Genomic DNA, 25,803 nt, shown 5'->3' on the forward strand with positions numbered 1-25,803 from the left:
CATAGGACTACGCGGGAACACTCAGTTTCAGTATGTTTCATGTGATTCAATTTCAGCGGAAAAGTCATTTTGCCTCGACCACATCCACTTAATGCAAAGGGGTTGTGGCACAGCGCGGGAACACGTAATTTCATTCCATTTCATCCATAGTTACTCAATTTCGGTAAAAATTGATTATTCCCCCAAGCCACACCCCATTATCTTAGGGAGTGGTCCTATTGACCCGAGCAATATGCATGTACGATTCTGAAAACCGATTTGGATTATCTAGATCTTATCTCTCGTTATTCTGTTGATGGACGGATAGACTGCCAGAGAGTCGGACGGACATAATCACTAACAGACGGACAAAGTCTTCGCATAAAGTAGTTGAGGCTATTTAATAACTATGTAAAGATTCGCGATTCCTATGTAAGTTTTTTTTACGCATGTGGAAATTAAGATGAACACATTTCAGGCTCCATGCTATTAACCTCCTGTTTTTATGTCTCCCACATATTATGAACTCGCAATCTCCTCATTAGTGTTAATTGATGCAAACCAGTCATATGTAGAATTCTACTGTTGAAGAAATAACATGTGAACAAGTGGCCAAATTACTGGAAGTCAATTCTAAATTACAGGTTACTCAAGAAATCTCAATTAAAAAATGCTTGATTGAATTTCAACATAAACAACTATTTCGTATATCAGACTAGCTATTTTCAACTCACTTGTCCAATCGGTGCTTTTATATTGCGGTTAAGGTTTTACATTGTCAGTGTCAACGGAAAAAATGTCGTGTCATGTCAATTTGTCAATTTTTTGTCATAAATGTCACAGCTTCAAAATGTATGACATTTATGACAAATATGACGGACATTTTACATAATTGGCAATCTCAATATGCCCCGTGACCTGGTAATCTAGGTAGCAGCTATTAAAACTCTTCTTTCACTCATTGAAATTCAATGAGTCAGCAAATTTTCTTGTTTGATCGCCATTCACTCTTATTTACAGATATATGTATATATGTACATATACATATGTATAAGTACAAGTCAAATTTAATTACGACCGCTCACAGTTTCATTCAAGAACTAGGAATTTCCTCTTTTCCGCCTGCTTCAATTTTATCTATGGTTCTCTTAGTTTGATTGCCAAGTAATATTCAGTCTATAGTAAATATTCAGTAAATATTTAAATATTGTAAGCATTAGTTGCAGTTAACTCTAACAAGTTGGTCGTAACTAGAAACTTTTAGAAAATATGCACCGAGCCTTCTGCAACTTCCTGTATATCCTGCTGGACCAATTATGTATCGAGTGAATGAATATATGACCTTACTAAACTGCAGACTACCAATGGTCCAAGCTTCATACTGCTCTAATGTTTACCGAAAAACATTTTATGTTATCGGAAAAGACAGACTTCAGGTCAGTATAATTGGAAGAAACATGTCTGGAATCGGCCAACTCTCCTAAATAGATGCTCCAAATAAAACTAATGATCAGAGACAAACAGAATAAGTTGTAATTTTAAGAGCGAATGCCGTCAGGATAATATGTTCAGTGTCATTCGTAGTAAATAATTATATGAGAGGAAAGATGTGTATGTATGTACCTGAGAAACAAAATATAACGCCTACGATGATTTTTTATTTGGAGAAAATGCGATACAAAAATGAAAATGTCATAATTGTCAATGACAAGTTGACAGAAAATTTGACAATTTCGAATTTGACGAACTTTCATAAATGTCATAATTGTCAGTAAAAATTAATGTCTGACATTTTTGACATTTATGACATTTATGACATGTCAAAATGTCATGACAAGGTGACAATGTAAAACCCTAATTGCGGTCCACTATGGGGGTCAAAACAGTGCTGAAAATTTGAGACTCTACGGTCAAATTTTCTTAAGCGAGTACTACAACTCCCAAAATATACGCCGAGATAGTTTGTCAGATTAGAGACTAATGCTACTCCCATGCAAGTTTACTTTCTCAAAACAGTAGTAAAATTTTTGATTCGTATTAAATGTCAGTCAGATGAAAATATTAGTAATATTGCATTTAAAGAGTTAATTTCGTTATACAATAAAGTTTATTGAATAAACCAGCCTCTGCTAAGTCTATAAACTGGTTCTCGTCGGTAATTCTACTTTGTCAAGATATAGAGGTGGATCATATTTTGAAACTAGACAATATTTTGAGTCAGGAAGTAATTGAGGTTTACGATAATATGAGTCAAGCTATTCATTCTGGGATTCATTGTAGAGTCTGATGTTGCTTTCATCACGAGTAAGGAATTCAATAGTTATGTACAACAAAATAAAAACGCGTGCGAAATGCAAGGAATATTTAAATTTGGACGTTCCATGGGGTTGGGCTAGACAATTGACTAGCAATGAAGGTCTCCCAACGTATGCTCACAAATTTTGACCAAACAGGTGTCAATCCATCACAACTTTAACTACACTCAAAGCAAAAATTTGTCAAATCAACACCGCCAGTGTCAACATAAGACTTAACCGCGTTGGTTACAATTGTAATTCCGAGTGGTAATGAAGTGTTTCCGTCCGGTCATAACATTATAACTACCGGTATCAGAATCATCATAACTCGGAATCAACATGTTAACCAAGGCGGTTAAGTCGCATATTGACACCGGCGGTGTTGATTTGATAATTTTTTTTTCAGTGTAGCGTGTATGGTTCCGAACAGATATTTGGTGCTAACTTGATTAACATTGAATCTGATATCTGGTCAATGTTAATCAAGTTACCACCAGATATCTGTTCAGAACCATAGTAGCATGAACTTTGTAAATGACATGATCTGCCAATGCGCAGGTTTGGCGGAGGTTGGGGGAGATATTTGCATCTAAAGCCAGAGAAATGCACTGCAAATTTAGAAAGTGTAAAAGTTGTCAACCCTTTCTCCTCTTTTAATGGAAATACCTGCCTCTGACAAGCTTAACCATTGTGTAATCGTGTCGTATGCAAATTTCAGATTAATTAATTTTGTGATCGACCGACGTTAGTTTGGTCTAAACCCGTGAGCATACTTTGGGATACCTCCACTGTGATTATATGTTTAAAGTAATTCAGTAATCAGTGATATGCCGGCTTCTGGCAAGCTACTAATTCACAAGATATGGTAATCTTATCATGCATACATAGATATCACAATGCTAAAAAATATATATGCATAAGCATTTATACTTCAAATACATGAAATGTGTGGTGACTACGGAATGCGTTGGCATTGAGGTAGTTACAATCAAAAGAGTGGAGAGTAATAAAAATGGCTTCAAACATATTCCTTGAAGATACTTGTCAAGTAAGATATTATGGGGTATCAGGAGACAAAAAAACCAGTCTCGACCAGCTTTTTTCTCACGCTAACCCAGAAAAGGATACTGTCATCGTTCTGGTGGATCCACACATTTGGAACCTTATGCAGGTATGGTTGACTATTATTAGAAGCTGTCCATTAGAAAGGGTTACCGATATCCTAATTTTTAAGGATGTAGGGATCTTTTGGAGAAATAAATGAGTAAACGTTTATTAAGGGAGAGGAGATTGTAATGTTTTTATTCTTTTCTGGATAACTTTTTTTTTAAAATGGCACAACAATTTTTTTGAATTAATTTGCGAACATATAATTATGAATGTGAGAGCTGATGGGGTTTGTGTTGTTTGGAAATTTTGCTATAAATAGTTTGGGAGAAATCTATCCTCCAACTAATACACTATCGAAAATGCTATGATATTATTTTTAACATTTATGATGGTAAAGGCTAATGCTATATCAATCTTTGAATAACAACCTCTATCTATCTATTTTTAACATTTAGTTCCTCCGTTTTAGGCATAAGTCAGCTATTTAGGCAACCACCTAAGGCGCAAAGTTCTTGGGGGCGCGAGTGGGCGACCATATACACTAGATACATAAAAACAACTTTATGGAGTTTTATAATTTATCATGCAAAGTAGCGTATGAAAAATTTCTAAAAGTATTAAATTTTGTAAGACATTGTGGGTATTCACGTAAATTTAAAAACGTCGCTTCGCAACACATCTTCGCAACTTTGGGGTGTTTGTGAAACCGGTGTCGTGAACGACCTACATATTTTACATGAACAATTTAAAAAAAATAACTCATATGAGAGCAAGAATTATGCGATTCGACAACGACAAACAACGAGAATTTTTATGGTGTACTTTCAGTATATGGATAAGTCAAACTGGTCGAAAAACGTTGTTGAGACATAATTTTTCGGGTGTCAGGTCACCCCAATTTGGTGTAATAGCCATATCAGCCTTCGATGAGGGTCGTACGGGGAAATTCATAGAAAATGAACCGCTGGGTACTTTTTCAAAATTAGAGGTGTTTTGGATTCATGAATGCCATGCCTCGACAGCTTTTTCGAGTTGTCTCGAAATTTCAGTTTTTCAATTTTTTCTAAATCACTGAAATTTTGATAATTTGGTTCTGACAAGAAAAAAATTGCGCTAACCTATTCTTCGGTTTCTGGGTATCAAGGAGTGGTCATGCACCCCACAAAGTATATAAATATATTCTGAATCCTCTCTCCAAGGCCTTTCCTTTTGGAACAAGTTAAATTACCATTAAGGTCGAAATCAACCTGCGTGACCTTTTTAGCGGGCCGAAAGTTCAATAGGTCATGGTCTCACAACACCCTATAAATGGGGTATCGTTGGAAAGGCCTTGGAGAGAGGATTCAGAATATATATACTTTGTGGGGTGCATGACCACTCCTTGATACCCAGAAACCGAAGAATAGGTTAGCGCAATTTTTTTTTGGTGAGAACCAAATTATCAAAATTTCAGTGATTTAGAAAAAATTAAAAAACTGAAATTTCGAGACAACTCTAAAATGCTGTCGAGGAATGGCATTCATGAATCCAAAACACCTCTAATTTTGAAAAAGTACCCAGCGGTTCATTTTCTATGAATTTCCCCGTACGACCCTCATCGAAGGCTGATATGGCTATTACACCCACTGGGGTGACCTGACACTCGAAAAATTATGTCTCAACAACGTTCTTCGACCAGTTTGACTTAAAAGAGGTCCACTATCGTCGCGGACTGCCCCGTCAAAGGCGCGCTGGGCGGGAACACAGCGAAATTAAATTTCGGAAAAATTATTTTTGAATAGACCAAGTTATAAGCTTTCCATTGATATATGTCACCAATTATTGAGTCATGGCTAAGACTAGAAAAACTTGGATTGAAAGTTAAGAGTTGAAAAAAGAGTGATTGAGTTTCACAAAAATCGAACAAACTATGATTCTAAACTCACTTGACACTTTTTCGAGTAAAAAGGTATTCCTGATTCAAATGTCAACTCTTACATAAAAAAGTACGAGGAATCCAATGAACTCAAATTTAAAGTCCCCACTGGTCGACCTGCAAAGCTAGCGACGACTAAACTCAAAAATCGCATAAATAAAATCTTCAAAAATTATCCATCAACGACAATGGCTGCCGCGGAAAGTAAGGTCAAGATTTCAAAAAGCTATCTGAGCAAAATCGAAGTCCAGAAACTAGGGATTACAGCAACGGCAGAAAAAAACAGCACCGAATTACAAACCAACGCAACAGGAAAGGATTCATGCGTTCTGCAAGAAATTGTTGAAGAAGATTCGGGGAAACGTGGTCATCATGGACAATGAGCCCCACGTCACAGCCGACCCTTCAAATCTTCCAGGAAGGCATTTTTTCCATAGTTCCAACCCCTGTGAAGTAAAATATGAAGACAAAGTCCAAAAGAAAGACCAATTCCCCAAAAAATGAAGAATTTGGCAACGCATGTCTAGCATTGATCATGTTTCCGATCCCGTTATTTTGGAATGCACTATAAACCAGGGGGTTTATCTTAAATCATGCATTAAAGGGGGATTGGAATCGTTTATTACCAAAGATCATAAAAAATAAACTTTTGCTTTGGCCTGACCTCGCAACTTCCCATGACGCCAAAAAGGTCACGGGGTACCGACATCTGAAAAAAATTGAGTTTGTGCCAAAATATGGAAACCCACCAAATTTCCTCAACTGCGACCAATTGAGAAATTCTGGGCGCTGACTAAGTCCAAATATTCTAAGCTTTCAGAAACGCCAGACACCTTACGAAAATTTAAGAACAGTTGGAAGAAAATCAGCTTGGAAGTAGGTGCAGTCTCTGCGCAGAATTTGATGCGAAATGTGAAGAAGAAAATACAATCTGTAGCAGATAGCGGAATTGAATCATTAAAATTTTAGCTGTGTAGCAATCCAAACACTTTGGCAGTAAACATATGCAATTTTTTTGAAATTGCATTAACTGTGTATAAAGTTCTGAGCACTTTATTACATCAGTCCGCGACGTTAGTGGACCTCTTTTATCCATATACTGAAAGTATACCATAAAAATTCTCGTTGTTTGTCGTTGTCGAATTGCATAATTCTTGCTCATGACGAAGTTAGTTTAAGGCTGTCTAGCAACATTGATGAAAATGAGGAGAAATTGAAATTTTTGCAGAAGACGAGTTTGCGATAAATAGTTTACGACGATAATAGATGCCTTTTTGCTTCACATGTTTCGTACAAAGATAAAGCTATCTGATTGGTTGTCGCATCGCAACTCTTCGCAAACATCGCAAAGTTGAGAAGATATTTGGCGAAGCGACGTTTACGGCTTTTACGAAGTTGACGTGAATACCCACATTAAAAACATTTACTTGCATACATTTATGTTAAGTGCTGATTTGTGCAAATGCAATTAGTGCAAAAGGCTAATTTGTGTACTATTAGGTGTATAATAAGAAAAGGGAAAAAATGCGATCGTAGAATATGCTACCATTTTGGAGCGTCATTACCTTTTTGCCTCTGGCGCCAAATTGACTTCAAGGGGCCTGATCTCCTCTAAAGTATTAATAACTCATCACACTGCGATTTAGCAATTTAAGATTTTAACCTTAGATTTTCAACTTTGAAAATTTAGTGTGGCCTAAGTTGTTGATATAGGAAGTGGAAAAAATCGTAATTTCCTAAATATGTTTTAGATCTTAAATCCATTTCCTTTCTTCTTATTATAATTATTTATTGGACAAATCTCGAACTAACCAAGGCATTCCTTAATTTCAACTGTTTTAATTACAGATGCACACCCTGGCAAAATTATTTGAGTGGATGTTTGATAACTCATATAAAAGTTTGAAGTATATTTATCTGATTACGAAGGATCCAGTTCCTCCGAGGGAGTTTGAGTTCAGCAAAACTTATAATCCCGTTCGTCCAACACCGAATCTTCCAATAATTGCGTCCGACGTTTGCACTAATATATACAAGATTGCATGGCAGAGGTTCCTGGATAAGAACAACGAAGATTTTCGCAAATCCGCGACACCAATATCTTTTTCTGTGAAAGCATTCAACAGAGCGCATGATCGCTCAATGACGTAAGATTAACACACGTAAAATACAATCATAAATCATAAGAGACAAAGAAATTTCTGGTAATTTTGCTTGTACTTTACTGTCACTGGAGTAAATGCAATACAAAAATTAGTGCTGGATTCGGAATCCCAGGAGAATTGTCATTATTTTTTGCTTTGGAAAATTGGGCTGTAAAACTACATACGCGAAATATATTTAAGTACAAAATTGAATTGGGTAAAAAATTTGAATTTATGTAGGCTTGTTTTAGCCGTAGAAGTATTTTTGTATTGAGGTTCAAATATTTTGCAGTTTGTATTTGAAATGCATGAGGGTGTCTTGCCCAACCCTGAAAAATATTGTGGAACGGAAAATTTCTCAAAATTTTGCATAATTAGTCTTGCATAATTCGTACAGAAAATTCTAGATCGTTTTCAACATGTAGCTTTAATATCTCAAGTGAACTATCTGCATATTTTGGTGGTAATAATAATACACATTTCTTAAAAAATAAATTTCAGAATTCTGAATACCAATGGCGTGTACCGTTTCGATTTGGGACGTGGGATTGGCATATTTCAAGCACCGTGCACAATATCAGAAGCTCAGCTTATACAGACACCATTGCATGATTTGAAATGTTTCAAGTTTATGGCGGTTATGACCTTCATTAAACCAAAATCGAGTCTTACGGATAAACAAAAACACGCCAAAAAAAGGGATATTTTTGTTAAGTTTTTTAAACATGAACATGTAGAAGCAGCAAGTGAATTCTTCGAAGAGACTAGAGAGCGGAAAACTAAACAGCTCGCACCCGTTAATCCATCTAAATGATTCATCCATCAGATAATAAGAAATTTGTAAATATAACCTACGGATAGACAAAATGTAACGTTGATAAAATGAATATAAACTTTTCTGGGTGTGTATAACCGAATTTGAGGACTTTGAGTTCACAGTTAGAACTTTTTTTCTGCTCATGAGAAACTAGAGATTCCTGATTTTGTGTAAATTTAAATGATGGTGGTGGAGTTTTGTCAAATATTCCAGTGGGGACAAAGAGGTTAATATTTATAACAACACATTTGTGTATAGAGATGAAATTTATTTCCTGATGAATTTACACAAACTTTCAACCACTAAATCTTGTAAAAATTTCCCATCTTCTTGTAAACGTCTTGATAATGAATGGCAGATAGCATTCGAAATATTGACAAAATAAAACAAAACTTTTTCTTCGACTTTTCCACTAAACTCCGTGTAATCCAATTATTTATTCCTGTGTTAAAATCAATACATACCGTCTTCTTGTTTTACCAATAGCTACCGAATTATTTGTTGGGGCACTTTGATACTTGGGTAATTTGATACATTGTGTGCTCACTTCCTCATTTGAGGCAAGTTGAGACATGCGCCACAATCTTGTGCAGAGTGTGTAAGGCTCTGACAAGTTACTACCTATGTAGATGTTATTTGGGGTCTGGGAGTGGCTGCATTTATACAGCAGGTCGGACAAATAAGCACTAATGTATTCTTACACTTCGTTTTGCAACTAAAAATAAATCGATATGCATAAATACAGCTGTTTGTTCAAAATTTGTTTGTAAGAAATACTTGCATGCATTAAATATTACCTGTTTAGCAACTACAAAACTGGACAATTGCATCTGCGTAAGATGAGTTTGGAATCTATGGCAGTGATGCACATTAGCCATGATTTGCACTATTCTGTGCTTACAAACATTGATTTGCCTGCTTCTACTGCGGCACAAATGTAATAACAATGTTAATTTCTTTAAATATGTATCTTAAATGTTAACTGAACCAACAACACAATTTACACATTACAGCACATATTTCTGTATATTAGGAATCCGTAAAAATTTCTTCTATTCGAAGATATCAGAATTATTAGGTGGACAAATTCCATGTAAGTTTATCATTTTTTATGCAATTCATGCATGTCCTGCGTCCTTCATGTTTGGCTTGAAGGAATTATGTAAATTAAAACTATGTAAACACCAACTATGTAAAGCGAAACCTAATACGTGAATGGAGTTTTGACTCGAAACTCATCCAGCATAAGTTAATTAGAGCTAAACGCGAGGGACATGTTTGCGATAATTATGTTTTGAAAGTTACTGTATCCAACAAAGTTTTTTCACTAAAAACTGGCTAAATTATAGTTGTTGATTAGTTTTATGTGCAATCCAGTGAATTATTGTGTCAGGGAAAAGTTCTCAAGTCAACTCAACCACTTTACACAATCCAGGACAACTCAAACTGCGTGGGAATCAGCCTAGCCACACAAGTAATTGAGAAAGTTAGGGAAAATAAAAAGAAAATGTGTCAATTTTCCAGTTGGTGATAAAACTGTTATTATTAAATTTAGAACCTATTAATTACTACCAGACATGCATTCAGATAGGGGAAGTTTATCACGATTTGTTACAAGTCGAATTTCTCGAATTTGTTTATGATTTTCGTGACGAACGCAACGCATCTATCCTGCTGCTGGTGTTATGGGAATTCTCTGCACCCGGGTGCAGAGAAACGAGTTTTGATGGAGGGAGGAGTGGGGTTCCTCCCTCCATCAAAACTCGTTTGCCAACAATATAAAGCAATTTTCGTTTTCTGAAGGAGACGAAACAACGTTTCGATGATAATAAAACCCATCTGTCGGGCTGTCTCAGTACGTCGACTGACTTGAATTCAGTCCAAAAGCGTCGTGGGGTATTGCTGAGTAAATCTAAGCAAAAATGAAATAAACCTTAGTAACGTTAGAAGTAGCTCATCCTGCAAAAATGATTTGATATAACTTTGCACTAAAGGTACTTTGCACTAAACTTGCACTAAAGCCGACAAAATAAACCGTAGTAACGTTAGAAGTAGCTCACCCTGTCATAATTATTTAGACAGAAGTTAGCACTGAAGGTGCAAAATAAGCCGACAAAATAGATCATGACTCTTATACATTCTTGCACCGATGGTGCAATACAAACGGGAAAATATATAAAATGTCGGAATTACTTTCATTTAACTTTAGACCAAATGTGCTGAATAACCGCAAGTATAAAATTTATATATTTTGGCGTCAATGGTGCAGAATAATGGAGCAAATAGATTAGAATAGAATTTTCAAATATTTTTGCATTAATGGTGCAGGATAATCGAACAAATAGAACAGAATTCTGACATGATTTTTGGGGGGAAATAGATGGCCCACTTGTTACGCATCATTGATTTTTGGGGGGAAATAGATGGCCCACTTGTTACGCATCATTTTTAATAACCAATTGCTCGGTACTAACGGTGCTACTTATTCCATAATTATAGTCCTATCTCGATCTATTTGCTGAATTAACTTGCACCATTTGCGCTCGGATTGTTCTATACCAATGGTGGGGCTAAACAAGTCTATAATGGACAAGGGGATTTTTAATCAGCATCAATTGATGCAAAAAACTCGCGGACGGACGGACGGACGGACGGACGAACAGACAAGAGGAATTCAATAGCTCCCGTGCTATGCAGGGTGAGCTAATAATTGCATAAGTGTTATACAATTTTGCACCATTAGTGCAGAATAATCAGGGAAATTAAATATACTATAATTATATAATTTTGCACCAATAGTGTAGGATAACGCGAGAAAATAAATTTTTGCTTTTGACATAATTTGCGTTAATTCGGCGTTTGGCACGAATGAAATCGTGATGTCAAATTTTTGCAATTATTTCTTCCAGTTACATATTCTACACTTTTGGTGAATTTTTCATCGAGTGTCCCAATTGTTTCGCATCATTTTGGACAACCGATTCTTCGATACTAACGGTGCGACTTATTCTACAATTGGTGTTCTCCGTCGATCAATTTCCCCAACTGATTCGCACCATTTGCATACTGATTGGCCAAAATTGTGTAATTATTTCTTAGTTATTCTGCACTTTTGGTGCGTTTTACATAGATGATCCCAATTATTTCGCATCATTTTCGATCACCGATTATTTGACCCCAAAGGTGCTAGTAATTCCAACATTGTTGGCTTTTCCCCAATTAATTTTCTGAATTGATTCGCAGCAATTGCGTCATGGATTGTTCGATACCAATGGTGCGATTAAGATGCTCAATAATGGACATGGGGATTTTTAATTAAGCACCAATTGATGCAAAAAAAACTCGTGAACACAAACAGACGGACGGACGGACGGACGGACGGACAAGAGGAATTCAATAGCTCTCATGCTACGCAGGGTGAGCTAATAAATGTGACGGTAATAATCAATTGAAACAATAAATTTCGCGGTGCAGGAAGAAATTGGAGAACTAACTTTTCGGAAGCTTTTTGACTTCATGCTGAACACAATTTATGAATTTACTTCGAAGAATTCAAGGGTAACCAATTACTGGTTGACGAGCCTATATGTATGTTCGTCAATAAAATCGTGAACAAATTGATGAAATCCGTCCTAAACTGAACACATAAATTTAATACCCAAATTTTTAAAGTGGCTGTAAAGTTTTGCACCCTATTTGTACATTTAGCAGGAAAAATATAGAATGCGGCATATTTCGACTTTACGGCTCATGCCAGTTGTGTAGGATAGTATTCCACACATTATGGCTAAATTTCGTAATTTATTGAAGACGCAACCAAAATTGGTGACGATAATCAGGGTGGCTGTAAAGATTTGCACCTTACTGTATGTATCTATCATAGATACTCATAATGCATCATGAAGACTTCAGATAACCACCGAATTTCAGAAGAGGAACCACCTCCATGGAGAGGTGAAATAAGTCAAGGGTTTCGAAGACTTCGATTTTGTCGAACCTAACAAGTCTGTTCAGGCTTTACTTTATAATCAATTAAATTGTCTCAACCATTCCTTCTGTTTAGGTCGATATATCTGCGATTCTGAAATCTGTGGCCGCTAAACGATACTACGAGAGATTTTTCTTAAGTTTACAAATTTGGTCTGCCACTGTTTAGAATTACAAAAAATCAGTTATGCAAAATTACAAGAAATTTTTTAAACATGCTGACAAAACCAATTTATTTACTTTTATATATTTAATTTTTTTTACAATGTGTATATGAACTACAGATAGATATTTATTATATTTTCTAACCCATCGACAAAATTAAGGCCACAATGTAATCAAATTTTTGATTATCGACAATGCGTGAAATCCCACCATTGTGCCGGATCCTGAGGGTTATACGGGGCCAAATGTACATCAATCCCATATTCGTTTGGGATACTGCCCCAACGAAATAGGTAATTATCATAAATAAATTACCTGGTTAATTAAAAAAAAAAATTGCGTAATTGTTACCCCGTGTAACTCATCGTATTATTGGAAGTATATCCAGTAGTATTCGTTATTGTCCAATACTTCGTTCCTGGAACTTGGCTAATTCTCCAATAGCATAAAGCCCCAGCACAATCATTCTGATAAAAATTCGATAAATATTCAGAATTTCAATAATAAGGGAATTCATTATGTAGCAAAGTTATTGAAAAAAGTATGCACGTCACAAATTATTATATTCTACTGAATTATAATGTGTTTAGAAGAATGTGGATACATTTAGCGGAAAATTATACATACATAATTGGCAATATAGAACTTTTTCGCCAAGATTTTCCAAGCCAAAAATGTTTGATAACTGACAATTTTTGCGACAAGATTTTTCGTCGTAATTTGTTTCCTGTGTTTCATTATCCAATGATAATTACGCCACTAATTTTTTACTCATATCTATGTAAAAATCAGGACAACTTAAGGCACCTGCGACATACTATAATATACCGTTGGTAGTCATACCTGCTCACATTCATTCATGCGACTGAGAATGAAAATGAATTTCCTGTGCTTTGAATAAAAATGTCGCGTCATTTCAGATGAATGATTGGGAATGAAAGGATTTCTCACTCCTTTCATTTTTCACCCCATGCATAATACATGGGGCGAAGTAAGAAATGAAGTCAGATGAAGTGAAGTGAAATGAATTTGAGTGAAAATGACTGAACGAAAATAAATGAAAATCTTCAATTCCAAGTCGGGATGACTGAAGTTTGAACGAAAAAAGTTTTTTTTTAACAGGTATGGTCGCAGGTGCCTTACATACAGGGTGGTTTAAATGTCAGGTTACAATGGAAAATTTTTCAATAGGAAAAATTCGCAAATCTCCATTAATTACTGAAATTTTGCCTCTGAAATTCAATATTTTAATAATTTTGTCATCACTGTTCAAGTTTTGATAAAAATTAATAAAAGTTTCAATCCTAAATCCGTAACTAATGGAAATTTATCCATCCAATTCACGCTATGGTGTGAACATTATTTAAAAGAAGAGTTTTTGAGTTTTTGTCAATCTTCATCCCTCCTCCGTCCTCCGTGACCTCGTCGGGTTCAGGTGATCTGAAAATTACGATCAATATACATATCACCTTGCAGGTAGGGCTTAATTAATCGCAAAACTTGTGTCAAACCATCGCCCTCAAAGGTCACTGAGGGAGGTTGATGGTTGACAAAAATTGTACTGTTCTTTCAATGATCGCACCATATATATTTCTTGAATTAGTTCAAACTCAAAACTCGGATAATTCAAATATCAAACCAACAAATAAATCCATAATCAGGCTAAGCGTGAGTATGTAATTCGGATTTAGAATAATATTATTTAAACCATATAAACAATTCAAATTTTGATATACATACATACAAAACTTCCTTGGGAATATTTAGCTCTACAAATGGCATCCAGCAAAAACTTCGAGTGCTTCACATGTTCAAAAACTTTCTCAAAAAAACAACAACTCCAGAGGCATGTCATCACTCATGACCTAGTTGCAAGCGTAAAGTGTGAGGTAAGAGTGGCTTAATTAATGGGTGAGCAGGGATGGGCAAAATACAGCATTTTGAAAATTCAAAAATCAATTTGAAATACAACATTCTTGTTTTGTATCTTGTGTTTAATATCTAGTATTTAAAAAAATGTATTTAATGTAACATCAAAACTGTTTTAAAATGCAAATGCATTTTGAAGGCAATGCGGTGTATTCATATTTTCAGGTTCTCGGAAAGTATTTTTTGGTCGAATTACAAAGATTTTTCTAAGATAAAATTCTCGATATGCTCATGTTGCTTAAAATTTTAGTGTTGAAATTAAACTTAAATTCCGTTTAAAAATGTCTACGTAAATTTTCATAAGTGCATTTTCAAATTTAAAACGTATTTTGCAAAGTATTTTAAAAAGTATTTAAAAAGTATTTTGTATCTTTTATTTAAACACACCAATCTGCAAAAGTACTTCAAAATACAAATGTAGTTTGCCATTTCCAATGTATTTTCATTTTGTATTTTCAACTCATGTATTTTGCCCATCCCTGTGGGCAAAATTTGCCTTGAAAATAATTTCTACCTCAAATATTCACAGATTTGTAGAAAAACCCTTAAAAATTCTGTCGTACTAGAAGCACACATGACCAACCAGCACTCCGGACGTCGAAAGCATTCCTGTGACCTGTGTCTTGGAGAGTTTAGCAGTCCACTAACAAGGGAAGGTCCCCGACTGCTTATCGTGTCCAGGGCACCCACTATGTTTTTTAGAATCTACTTGGACCCCAGACGAAGGATCCATTCATATTTCCGTGTTAATCGCATATTTGGCGCCATGGCGTGGCGCCAAATTCGCCAAATTTGTATGTTTTTATTTTTGAAACCGCCATAACTTTTGAAAACTTGGGCGGATTTTCAAAAAAATTTCCAAAAATCATTAAAAAGAGTTCAACTGTCGTATGCCATGAAATTTTTCAAAAAATTTTTTGTTTGAATTTTTATCAAAATTTGGGAATTTTATTACGCTTGGGGATTCGCCGAAAAAATATCAAAAAATAAAAATATTTCGTTTTTTATTTATTTCTTAAAATTTTGACCTTTGTGGTCATTTTAAGCCCAAAATTTTGAAAATCCCCCGCAAACTAGAAAAGTTATGGAGGTTTGAAATTGGTCGAAAACCCAGATTTTTAAGTTTGGCGCCACGCCATGGCGCCAAATATGGGATTTACACGGAAACATGAATGGATCCTTCGTCTAGGGTTCTAGTGGATTCTAAAAAACATAATGGGTACCCTGGACACGATAAGCAGTCGGGGACCTTCCCTTGTAAGTTTAAGACGGCATAAATCAACTAAGCACAGCAATACCCCACGACCCCGACATCCATGCACATTCCCCAGCTGTAATAAAAACTATGGGGACAAATCCACGATGGTCAAGCACTTTAAGGTGAAACATGCTTCAAATCCTGTCAAATTTCCGTGTGCCCTTTGCCCAAGGGAATTTAAGCTAAAGACTCATCTACACGTGCACATTGCCACCCACACAACAGAGAAAGGTCACAAGTGCCAAATTTGTGGGAAAAGCTTCTCACAATCAGCTACTTTGAAAAGGCACGAGGTATGAATAATATAATTTACAACACTACTTACATATGTGAAATATACTTAAATTACGGTCGTTAAACATGTCCTGTCCACTTGAAATTTTGTACCCATTCGTCAGTGGTGTACGTGGGTGTTTTATTATTAATTTTCAAAAGGTATGTTCCACACTGTTTCTGACCAAACTTTTGATGAAATAACAAACTTCAAATACTTTTAGGATGCTGTGATTTTTTTCAGTTCTGTAGGTTAACATTAACACTAGCAATAACTCATTAAAATTTACCTCGAAAATATGCCAAAATTTACGACTTGATTTCATTATCATCCGAAAACGTTTTCCCCTGATGTTTTTCTTTAAGTTTCGAAACGAATAATAATCACTAAGGGACAAGTCTGGACTGCACGGGGCGTGGTTTGTGCAGGTAAAGCGATTTTCGTCTGCACTAACCCTCGCAAAAAGCCAAGTATTAGGTGGCGCGTTGTCGTCTAAAAAAAGGCCAGCTCTTTATTTTGACCCCACGTTTCTTTTCAACCGGAGGACGCAGCTCCTTCGGGGTTCCTGCATACACGGCCCCATTTATTGCAGTATTACCAGCAATAAATTTTATAAGGAGGGGACCTTTGGTATCCTTGAAAATGGTCATCATCAATTTTTTTTCAGATTTTTGCACTTTTCAATTCACGGGCGGTGGCAACCCCTCGAGCTTCCAATGAGGGAATTATTATTTGGTCACCGGGTCATAATAGTAAACCCAAGTACCATATGCAGCCAATAAAATATAGAGCAGGTTCCAGTTTTCATTTAATAGGTTAAAATTTGCATTGCAAAAGTCGACTCGATCCTGTTTTTGAGATGCCGAAAGCAATTTTGGTACCCAACGGACGGAAACCATTTTCATACCTAAGTCTTCAGTTAACATGGAACAAATTGCTGGTTTTGAAACCCCCATCTCATCTGCTATATAGGACAGTTTCAATCGCGGATCTCTCATTATTGGTTCGTCTAGTTTCCGGAGCCTTTCTGTGGAAGAAGCGGATTTTGAGCGTCCTTGCGACTTTTTGCCCGAGACCTCGTTTCGCCATAATTAAAAATTATTGACCCAATTGAATTTGTGTTTCGTGTTGGGGAGTTTTCATTGTACATTTTAAGCATTCAACTATAAATCTGCGACACGTATTGCCGATCCAGCATTAAAAATTAAATCACACTACGATATTTAATTTGCAAATCTAGCATTTTTTCCGTCGAGGTAAAGTTTGCCGATTTATTGCTAGTGTTGACGTTAACCTTAAGAACTGAAAAAAATCACAGCCTCCTAAATGTATTTGAAGTTTGTTATTTCATCACAATTTTGGTCAGAAACAGTGCGGAACATACCTTTTGAAAATTAATAATAAAACACCTACGTATTAATTCCAAAAAGATATAAGGGGACAAATATTTATAAGCAACAAAAAGACCTATGTGCAAGCATAGGTTATGCAGAATCATGTTTGCGCGATTTTGCATAACTAATTACATGCTTGCATATTCACGCTAGTGCATTTTGGTTGTCTCACCGAACCCGACATGTTCGGTTCGGGGACGGTACGGCATGCCTGGAATTTCTTACCCAACCAACCAGCAATGCTGGGAGAACACTTTTTGGCGGAGGAGAACAGATTACCCAGAACATATTAAATTATCAAACAAAAAATTAACCAAAAAATTACGCATCATCTTGGATTTGGATAAAATAATTTAGAGAACACGGCAAACTTATTTGAAAGTGTCGTTGTTCAATACTTTGAATTTTATAAAATAAAACGGGGAACACTTTTCTGCTTTTTTGCACAGTTTGTAGAATTAGATCGAGAACGCTTTCTCAATATTTTCCACTGCATTGAAAAGCGGAGAAAAGTTTTCCTGCATTTTGCATGGCCAGGGTATTCCGACCCCGGGTTTTACTGGTTTGGGGTTTTGGGGTTTTACTGGGTTTTACCGGGTCCCAAATCAGTAAAACCCAGTGGGTTTTACTATGATAAAGGGGTTTTATTAGGGTTTTACTAAGTGTTATTTTAAATTCAAATAGATAAATCAATAGAATCAGTTTGCAGGTGCATATCTAACTCGGATTAAGTACTCTGATCAATATTCAGTAAATTTCTCTATTTATTTCGAATTTTTGTTTATGATCTAAAAATCATAATTTATAGATTAACTTGGAGTTTCATCAAATTCGTATTTTTCTCGTGTTCCTGGCATTTTTAATTGAAGTTTTTTAATAAATATTGATAAAATTCATTAATCGAACAAATTGACGTAACATTGTAAGCTTTATTACTTCACCCCAAAATTGAGCAAAACCCAGTAAAACCACGGGGTAGTTATTTTCAGAGTAAAACCCCGGGTTTTTCCGAACCCTGTGCATGGCATGATTTGAAGCAAACCAGACAGAATCTTGAATGACAACGTCGTAAATTTCGGCCTGGGTAGGAAAACCTTCTAAAATCCAACCATTATCCATACATATGTAGCTGGAAGAATCAGTTATTTACGTATTCTATGCAAGAAATTTGTGGCTCATCGCGAAAATTATATAAGGGTCTCTAAATGGAAAGATCACATGAAACTGACAATGCAAGTGTTTTACGTGTACAACTCAGATCTGGTTGGGACCAATTTTATTCTGTTCACCACAAGAAATAAGCATACCCGTATTTTTTGCATTTTTCATAATGCGCTAATTTGTGCGCGAGGCGCGAATTTTAAAACATTTTTCAGCCAAAACCACGGTTTTTAAAATTCTGTAAATTTTCGAATTTTGTTATGCGAATTTATTTTTAATTACCTCGTTCTCACTCCCGTCTTCGAGCGCCCAACCTCCCATTTCTAAGTGTAGTATTACTAAGAGTCAAGATAGAAATGTGTAAGGATTAAAAATTTCAGTCAAAGTTGTGTAATTTCAGTCAAAGAAGTATTAAATTGGAGATGCAAGATTCAAATGGAATGGAAAAACTTGCAATTTCAAAATGTATATTTTTTGCGCAAATGACAATTTCTATAAATATATGAATAGCTATTTGTCATACTTGAAAGCAAATAAAAAATATACAGGTTCTAGATCTCCATATAAGGCATGTATCCTATACATATCGTTATATCCGATCTGTTGTAAGTACTGCTTGAAATTTATAGAAGGATGCTGTAACGTTTAAAATTGAGTTCATTTCCATAGCTTTCGACAATAAAAAGAATACTGAGGCCTATTAATGCACGAATACGTGAAACAATAAATTACTAATTACAATCACATTTTTTTGACATGTGATAATAATAAAGAGAAAGTTGTTCATTATTTCGTCATAACACCGTGGTGCAACAAAAATCTGTAAAAAAAATAGGGTTTCTACATATGTTTCCTGAGAACACTTCAAAAATTTGCTGGGAGAACACTTCGAAATTCTTGTAAGAAATCCCAGGTATGCGGTACGGTTCGGGGACGGTACGGTTCGGATTTTTTCCGTACCCAAAAGTTCGCCGTACCTCAAATTCACAAGTGTGTCAATACATACATATTGGTCTACTTATATCATTTTTTCTTCATCTATGTATTTCCAGGCGGTGCACCAAGACCAATGTGTCCGACCTGTATTCGCATGTACACTGTGTCCAGACTCATTCTTATCTGATCCCGGGAGGTGGAACCACATGAGAAATTACCACCGCGAGGAAGACTACGTATGCAAAATATGTGACAAAAGACTAGAATCAGCGGAGGTTTGAGATATCATATGACAGCGAAACATTCCAGTAAATCCGAGCTAGTTTATTCCTGTGACAAATGTGAATACCGAAGTTTGTTCAAACAACTTCTCAAAGGTCATGTGAAGCGAACGCATCAAGGAGAGAAGTCGAGTGTGTGCTACTTCTGTGGAAAAAAGTTTTGCAATTTTTCCAACTTGGCGAAACACTGCGGTCGAATTCATCTTCTGGAAAAATAATTGTGAATTTCGAACACACTGGGCAGGAAATTGTTATTTATTTGCTTAACTACTACACAATTAAGTACTCTGTTAAATATAAATGCGTGATCTACAATCAGGGTAAGGAAATCCCCGGGATTTTCCTATTGAAAACCTAGACCGATGGGTTTTACCTGGGTTTTGCGGGTAGTTGGGGTCTTTGGGGTAAATTGAGTAACGTCTCATGTATTAAGTTGTGAAAAAACTGTTTTTCAGTAATTTCACAACAAAACAGCATGCTTATTAATTATTTATTCATAAGTAATTCATTTGTAGAATTGCTAGTAATGCCATGTTATCATATCTTCAAGAAAACCCCGACTACCCCGAATACTCATTGGTATTGCTCAAATGTGCCAGATTATTTCGCGAATTTAAATTTAAAACTAGATATAACTTGTTAAAAGGAACCATATTGGTGTAACTACTTATACACGAAATAAATATTAATGTAATAATGATTATAAAAGGGCAACTAATTAATTTTGTTAATTTTGTTTTTTAATTTAGTTTAATAATCGAATCTTCATATTGTTTATCAATAAAACCATGCAAAATATGAAATTCCCGCTTTGTTTTCTAAATACTGCCGTCATGTTGAATAATATGTACATTTCCGGAGAGGCAGGTCAATACATATTTTTTTAAACGGGCTTCGCCAAAAGTTTCCTATTTTTTTCCTTAAACACTTTTCATATTAATGAGGCCAGTCGAGACGATACGTGCGCATGGAAAAGTTCAATCATAATGATGATTGATCGGTTTGTCTTATCATTAATATTGGTAGTTTAGCCTATCATCAGCACTTGTTTAGATAAATCACTTAAAATAATTAGCTTATCAATTACGATGGACAGGTTCACATACATCATCAATTGCAAACTGCGAGCATCTATGTACCTATGCTGCATTTATATTTTGTGTTTTACATTTTTTATGAAGATGGTACGTATGAAAATCACGACCCACTCTGCAAACACCATGGAAATTTGCAAGCACCACTTGCCACTGTTTGTGTACATCGACCTTCGTCCTGCTCATGAAGTATGTGTGTAGATACACGTAGGTTAGATAAACAAGTAGTCATGTGCCGGTCAACTACGTTGTCCTATTTGCTTATAACGAACACGAGAGGTCTCCATGGACATTTTTCGCACATCATCTCGTTTGATCCACGTGCTAATGAAACGTCGATTTTGTTAAACTCGACGTATTCGAGGGACGCGAGGCAATCGTTTAAAATTCGTCCAGACTCGGATACAGCGTACTGTCTGAGTAGGGAACATTCCCAGCTGTATTCGTTGAACATGGGGACACGTGACTTTACCGGGCTTGGATATCAACTACCTTGAAGATTTAGCCGAGCAATCGAATTTGGCGGGAGTGCTTACCTTTTTGGAGATAATGTTAATTGCAATTGCACGACAGCTGAGTCCAGAGTTCCACCAGCTGATGATTCACAGTCAGTCTGTAAACTTGACTTGGATACGCTTGAGGACCATCGAATTTCCCGAAAATTTCCGAACTTTGCAGTTAATTGTCGGATGGAGATATTATCTATGTGATTGGAGGTTTCTCAGAAAACGTTTCAAGATCGGATGGCTCATCCTTCAGACTGCTCACAATTCATCATTTGGTATGAACAAGTAGCTCAAATCTTTCAGTGTCCACCACCCTTGCTCTTCAATCCGGTCACGAAGGCGTGCAGTTCACCAAACACGGTGACCTGTGTCTCCAAACCGGACGGAAACTACCCGCATCCCCACGACTGCTCCTTGTTCCTCGTGTGTTATGATGAGATCATGGAAATCTACAAGTGCCCACCTCCTCTTTTGTTCGATCCGATTAATCGTAATTGCAATCTTCCACAATTGGTGGATTGCGGATTTGAGTAGATAATTTCTAAATTTTGCAATCCAAATTATTTGTTTTTTGCGTTATTATTCTATACTTGCAAGCTAATTCGACCAACATTAAAATGACCAATTCATTGGACAACCAATTCGACCAATGTACACAAAATTTCCAATAATAAGCGCAAATACCGACTTGATTATTTTCATTTATTAACCTGTAATTAGCCAAACACAATTAAATTATTTTTTTTATTTATTTATTGATTTGAGCCATGTTAAATTTATATATTCATACATATTACTACAATTGAGACACATCAAATTTCATTTGTAACAATGATCGATGTTTACAGTGAAATATCACAAAACTATTAAACAGTGAATTATATTGCTTTTAAATTTTAAGCAAAAACCTGCTTCAGAAAGCCACTCACCGTTTTAAAAATGTCGGCTAGAACCTTTTTCACAATTTTGAAACCCTGCTTGATTTTGTCTAAAACCTCCAAAAATGCAGCTTCCAACCACTTGAGCACGTCCATAAAGAAGACGGATGCATGTTCCCAGAAAGTGAGGACTTGTCGTTGTTGGGCTCCCGGTAATTGACGCATTTCTCGGATCGCGGAAACCTCATGGGCTTGAATGGCGTCACGCATTTTGGCAAAGTGTGCCCTCAGTTTTCTCTATGGGAATGGTAAGAAAATATTTTTGAATGCACTCTTAAAAATAATGTTACCCTTTTGAATTACTCGAGTGCATTCAGAGTGCACTCTGAATTCAAAATTATACAAACTATATTAAATCCAGAGGAAGCTTTAATGTTAAACAAGTTAATCCTGAATTTATGTAGAATTGCTTACTTAATTTAGAATTCAGATTGCATTCACTTTGCAAAAGGATGACATTATTTTTAAGAGTGGGACAATAATTAAAATCTAAATTTCGAAGATTCACAAGAAAAACACGAACGTTTCGAGGAAGATAAACATAAATTTATTTATAAAAAGATGGAATGAAAATCAACCCGATTTGGACATCCGCATTATTACATTTACTGTAACATAACAACCAGTCTCCATTGTTAGTCATAATTGTGATCTTCATGATTTGTGCATTCTCATAATATCGGTGTATCTTAAACTACATTTTTACCACCTCCCCTGATGAAGACAAAAGTTTATTGTCGAAATATTGGGAAAATAAAGTGTTCTTAAAATAACGTCAACACACAATGTCCGTCTCAACGTCATCTAAATAAATTTATATATAGGGTTACACAATTTAATTGATTTTTAAGAGTGTAACAGTATTAATAATTTGGTTCTATTTCGCCCTTAACCTGACGGGAGAGGGGCTGATAACCGGAAAACCCGAAAAAATGCCAGCGTATTTCCCAATGATAAAACCAGATATTGAAATTAAAGGATTCTCTACAATTTTACATTCTACCCCAGCATTGATCAAAATCCGGAAAAATCCTTCGAAGAGATTTAATGGTTTAATTTTTTTTAATTTTTTAATAGTTATTAGTTTTTTGTACCAAGTTTTCCTCAGTCTCTGCCTCCGTTGTTACCCCTTCAGGCTCCGTTCCAAGCTCTATTTGCTCCGCCCAAGGTGCAGTTGGGAGCAAGTTGAAAAAACTTTGCCGCCACGTTTGCTGAATTCCTAGATCGTTGAGTTGTTCTCGGTTGCGGTGAAGATCGCTGGCACGATTCGTGAGGCGGAGTCGAAGCACGGTCGTAGTTTCTGGCTCGGCAGGTGGAGCGGTTGACAGGTCGGCGAAGGTGGTGAAAGTGGCCATTTTGGTGGATCTGAAAAATTTAAATTTATGATATTTTTTTAGTAGTTTAGGACTCGATGAAGTATCATAAAAATCAGCACTTTTCTAATCATTTTTCGGCTCTGGGAATTAATTTTAAAATTCTGGAAGATGGCACAAATTTATCTACTGCTGGACTGGTGAATTTCGATGAGTTTTTATGAGTTCCAAATTTTCTGAAGGTGTTAAACTTAAACTTTACATCCACTCCTCCAAAAACGGTCGAAATCTGGAGTGTACATATATTTGTAAAAACACGTCAAATTTGCAGACCAGATTTTTAAAATAAATTCCCCGAGCTAAGAAATAATAAATATTGAATGAATGAATGTTGAATTTCACGATGTTGGCGATACTTCATGAAAATTTTTAATTAAAAATTAATTGTCGATTCTTGTACGTACTTAAAAATATCAAGATTATCGATGAAGTAAGTGGAGTCGCGTTACGGAGCAAAGTAGTAATGCGAGACAAACCGATAAAATTTTGTATTTATGTAAAACTTAATGCCTTTTTGCAGTGCGATATGGATGGATGGGTGACGCACCAGACTTGTCTTATAATTCACGCTTTCCTTTATTTTTGCCTGTCCATCGTGTCACTTGATTGTGCCGACACTGGTGTAGGATTAATTGCTTATTGATTCTATGTAAATACACACTAAATAATTTGGATACCAATCGGCACCGCCGGCGGAACTACATAAAATAGTGCATAGATGCGTTTCTGAGTAGATTAACGAGACGTTTTGTCACACTCTAAACAAATTTGATTAAAATTTGATCAAGGTTTAGTAAAATTTGCGATGACACAACTGGTTGATTTACACAATGAAAATGAAAATTTATCCAACCTTGTAAATAGAATTTTGCCTCAACCTTCAGTAAATTTTACTCAACCCGTTTTTTCATCGCAAATGTTAGTCGAGTTTATTTAGAGGGCACGGAAAACAAGTCAAAAACTCGTGTTAACGGGGCAGTTTGCTCTGGCCGCTCTATCAGCCAATACAGTCTCTCGCTCAATATTTCTCCGTATGTTGACAACATGCATAATTTTTTGCACAGCTTTTTTACCTTGTCATTCTTATACCGAGATTAAATGTGCACTCAAAAATGTGGAATTTGTTGAATTACAACTAGTGATAGTTGCGCAACAAGAAAATAAGGCCCTTTAAGGAATTGATATGCTACTTTTATTTATATTAATCAATTAATCTCGAGAAAAACAAAATTTTGATGGAAATTGATTTTCGGCATTTAATATAAATAAAAGTAGCATACCAATTCCTCAAAGGGCCTTATTTTCTTGTTGCGCAACTATCACTAGTTGAAATTCAACAAATTCCACATTTTTGAGTGCACATTTAATCTCGGAATTAGAATGACCAGGTCAAAGATTTTGCATTTTTTCATGATTCGTCTCAACTTGTCATAGAGTATGCGTGGTGGGAAGCCACCACCACACATATTCTTCCCACTGGAAACCACTAAAAACATAAACAATGCCAGATGATATTTGCAGTTTTTGCAAAAAATTCAAAATTCCCACCGAAACTTGTGAACTTTTTACCCCACCGAGTTCATCAGTTTCGCCACTATGTGATTTATGAGGATTGGTTTAACATAAAATATAGTCAACTCTTAAACACAGGTAACAGGTCGTTATTTTTAAAAAAAACTTAATATTTTCATGCCCAAAAATCTCATACATATTTACTGATAAATACATAATAAAAACATTAAATTATTCCGAATAACGAATTCACATCTTTTGAGCACATGAGACTTTTACCTAATAAAACGTCTCGTTAATCATTACCCAAAAATAGAAAACCTCCACGATTTGTCTCCAAAATTATTTAGTGTGTCCATAAGTTTGACACCAATACAGCCGTAATAAAAGATCACTTCTGTAAGGAAGACTCCACTTCTTGAGTAATGAAAGAATGTATTCATTAAAATTGTTGTATTCATTCGAATATTTTAGTAAATCAAACTCCACTTATTCCCATCTTGCCGGAATGAGTGAGCAAATCTTAATATTTTGTGAGTGTTATGTAAAAATTTGGTGGGTTGTGTCAATCCGAAAATGAATTAAGTTGTCATCCAGTTTGCATAAGTTAACAGTAAGTCATTACTAGCATGTCCATATGTATGTATGTATATATGTAAATACGTACATATCTGTACATATGTAAATATGTACGTCTATGCAATCGTGACCAAGTTATCATACCGCAAGGGAC

General features: G+C 35.7%; 2 protein-coding genes across 3 annotated transcripts; one reads left to right on the forward strand and one right to left on the reverse strand.

The window, feature by feature from the left end:
* Positions 1-2,836: 2,836 nt before the first annotated feature.
* Positions 2,837-8,679, forward strand: LOC110854984. The gene is made up of 3 exons (XM_022103411.2): positions 2,837-3,447; positions 7,150-7,448; positions 7,947-8,679. The coding sequence occupies exons 1-3, from the start codon at positions 3,289-3,291 to the stop codon at positions 8,257-8,259; spliced, it is 771 nt and encodes a 256-aa protein (XP_021959103.1). The 5' UTR covers positions 2,837-3,288; the 3' UTR covers positions 8,260-8,679.
* Positions 8,680-21,930: 13,251 nt separating this feature from the next.
* Positions 21,931-24,023, reverse strand: LOC110855077. 2 transcript variants are annotated; one of them, XM_035855664.1, is made up of 4 exons: positions 23,963-24,023; positions 23,280-23,550; positions 22,177-22,422; positions 21,931-21,957 (listed from the first exon to the last, which is right to left on the reverse strand). In XM_035855664.1, the coding sequence occupies exons 2-4, from the start codon at positions 23,538-23,540 to the stop codon at positions 21,946-21,948; spliced, it is 519 nt and encodes a 172-aa protein (XP_035711557.1). In that variant the 5' UTR covers positions 23,541-23,550; positions 23,963-24,023; the 3' UTR covers positions 21,931-21,945. The 2 variants fall into 2 exon arrangements, with proteins under 2 accessions (XP_035711557.1, XP_021959198.1); XM_022103506.2 differs by lacking the exon at positions 21,931-21,957 and having other exon boundaries at positions 21,974-22,422.
* Positions 24,024-25,803: the final 1,780 nt, after the last annotated feature.

Source organism: Folsomia candida, unplaced genomic scaffold (genome assembly GCF_002217175.1).
Source record: "Folsomia candida strain VU population unplaced genomic scaffold, ASM221717v1 Fcan01_Sc011, whole genome shotgun sequence".
In the NCBI taxonomy this organism is placed as follows: domain Eukaryota; kingdom Metazoa; phylum Arthropoda; class Collembola; order Entomobryomorpha; family Isotomidae; genus Folsomia; species Folsomia candida.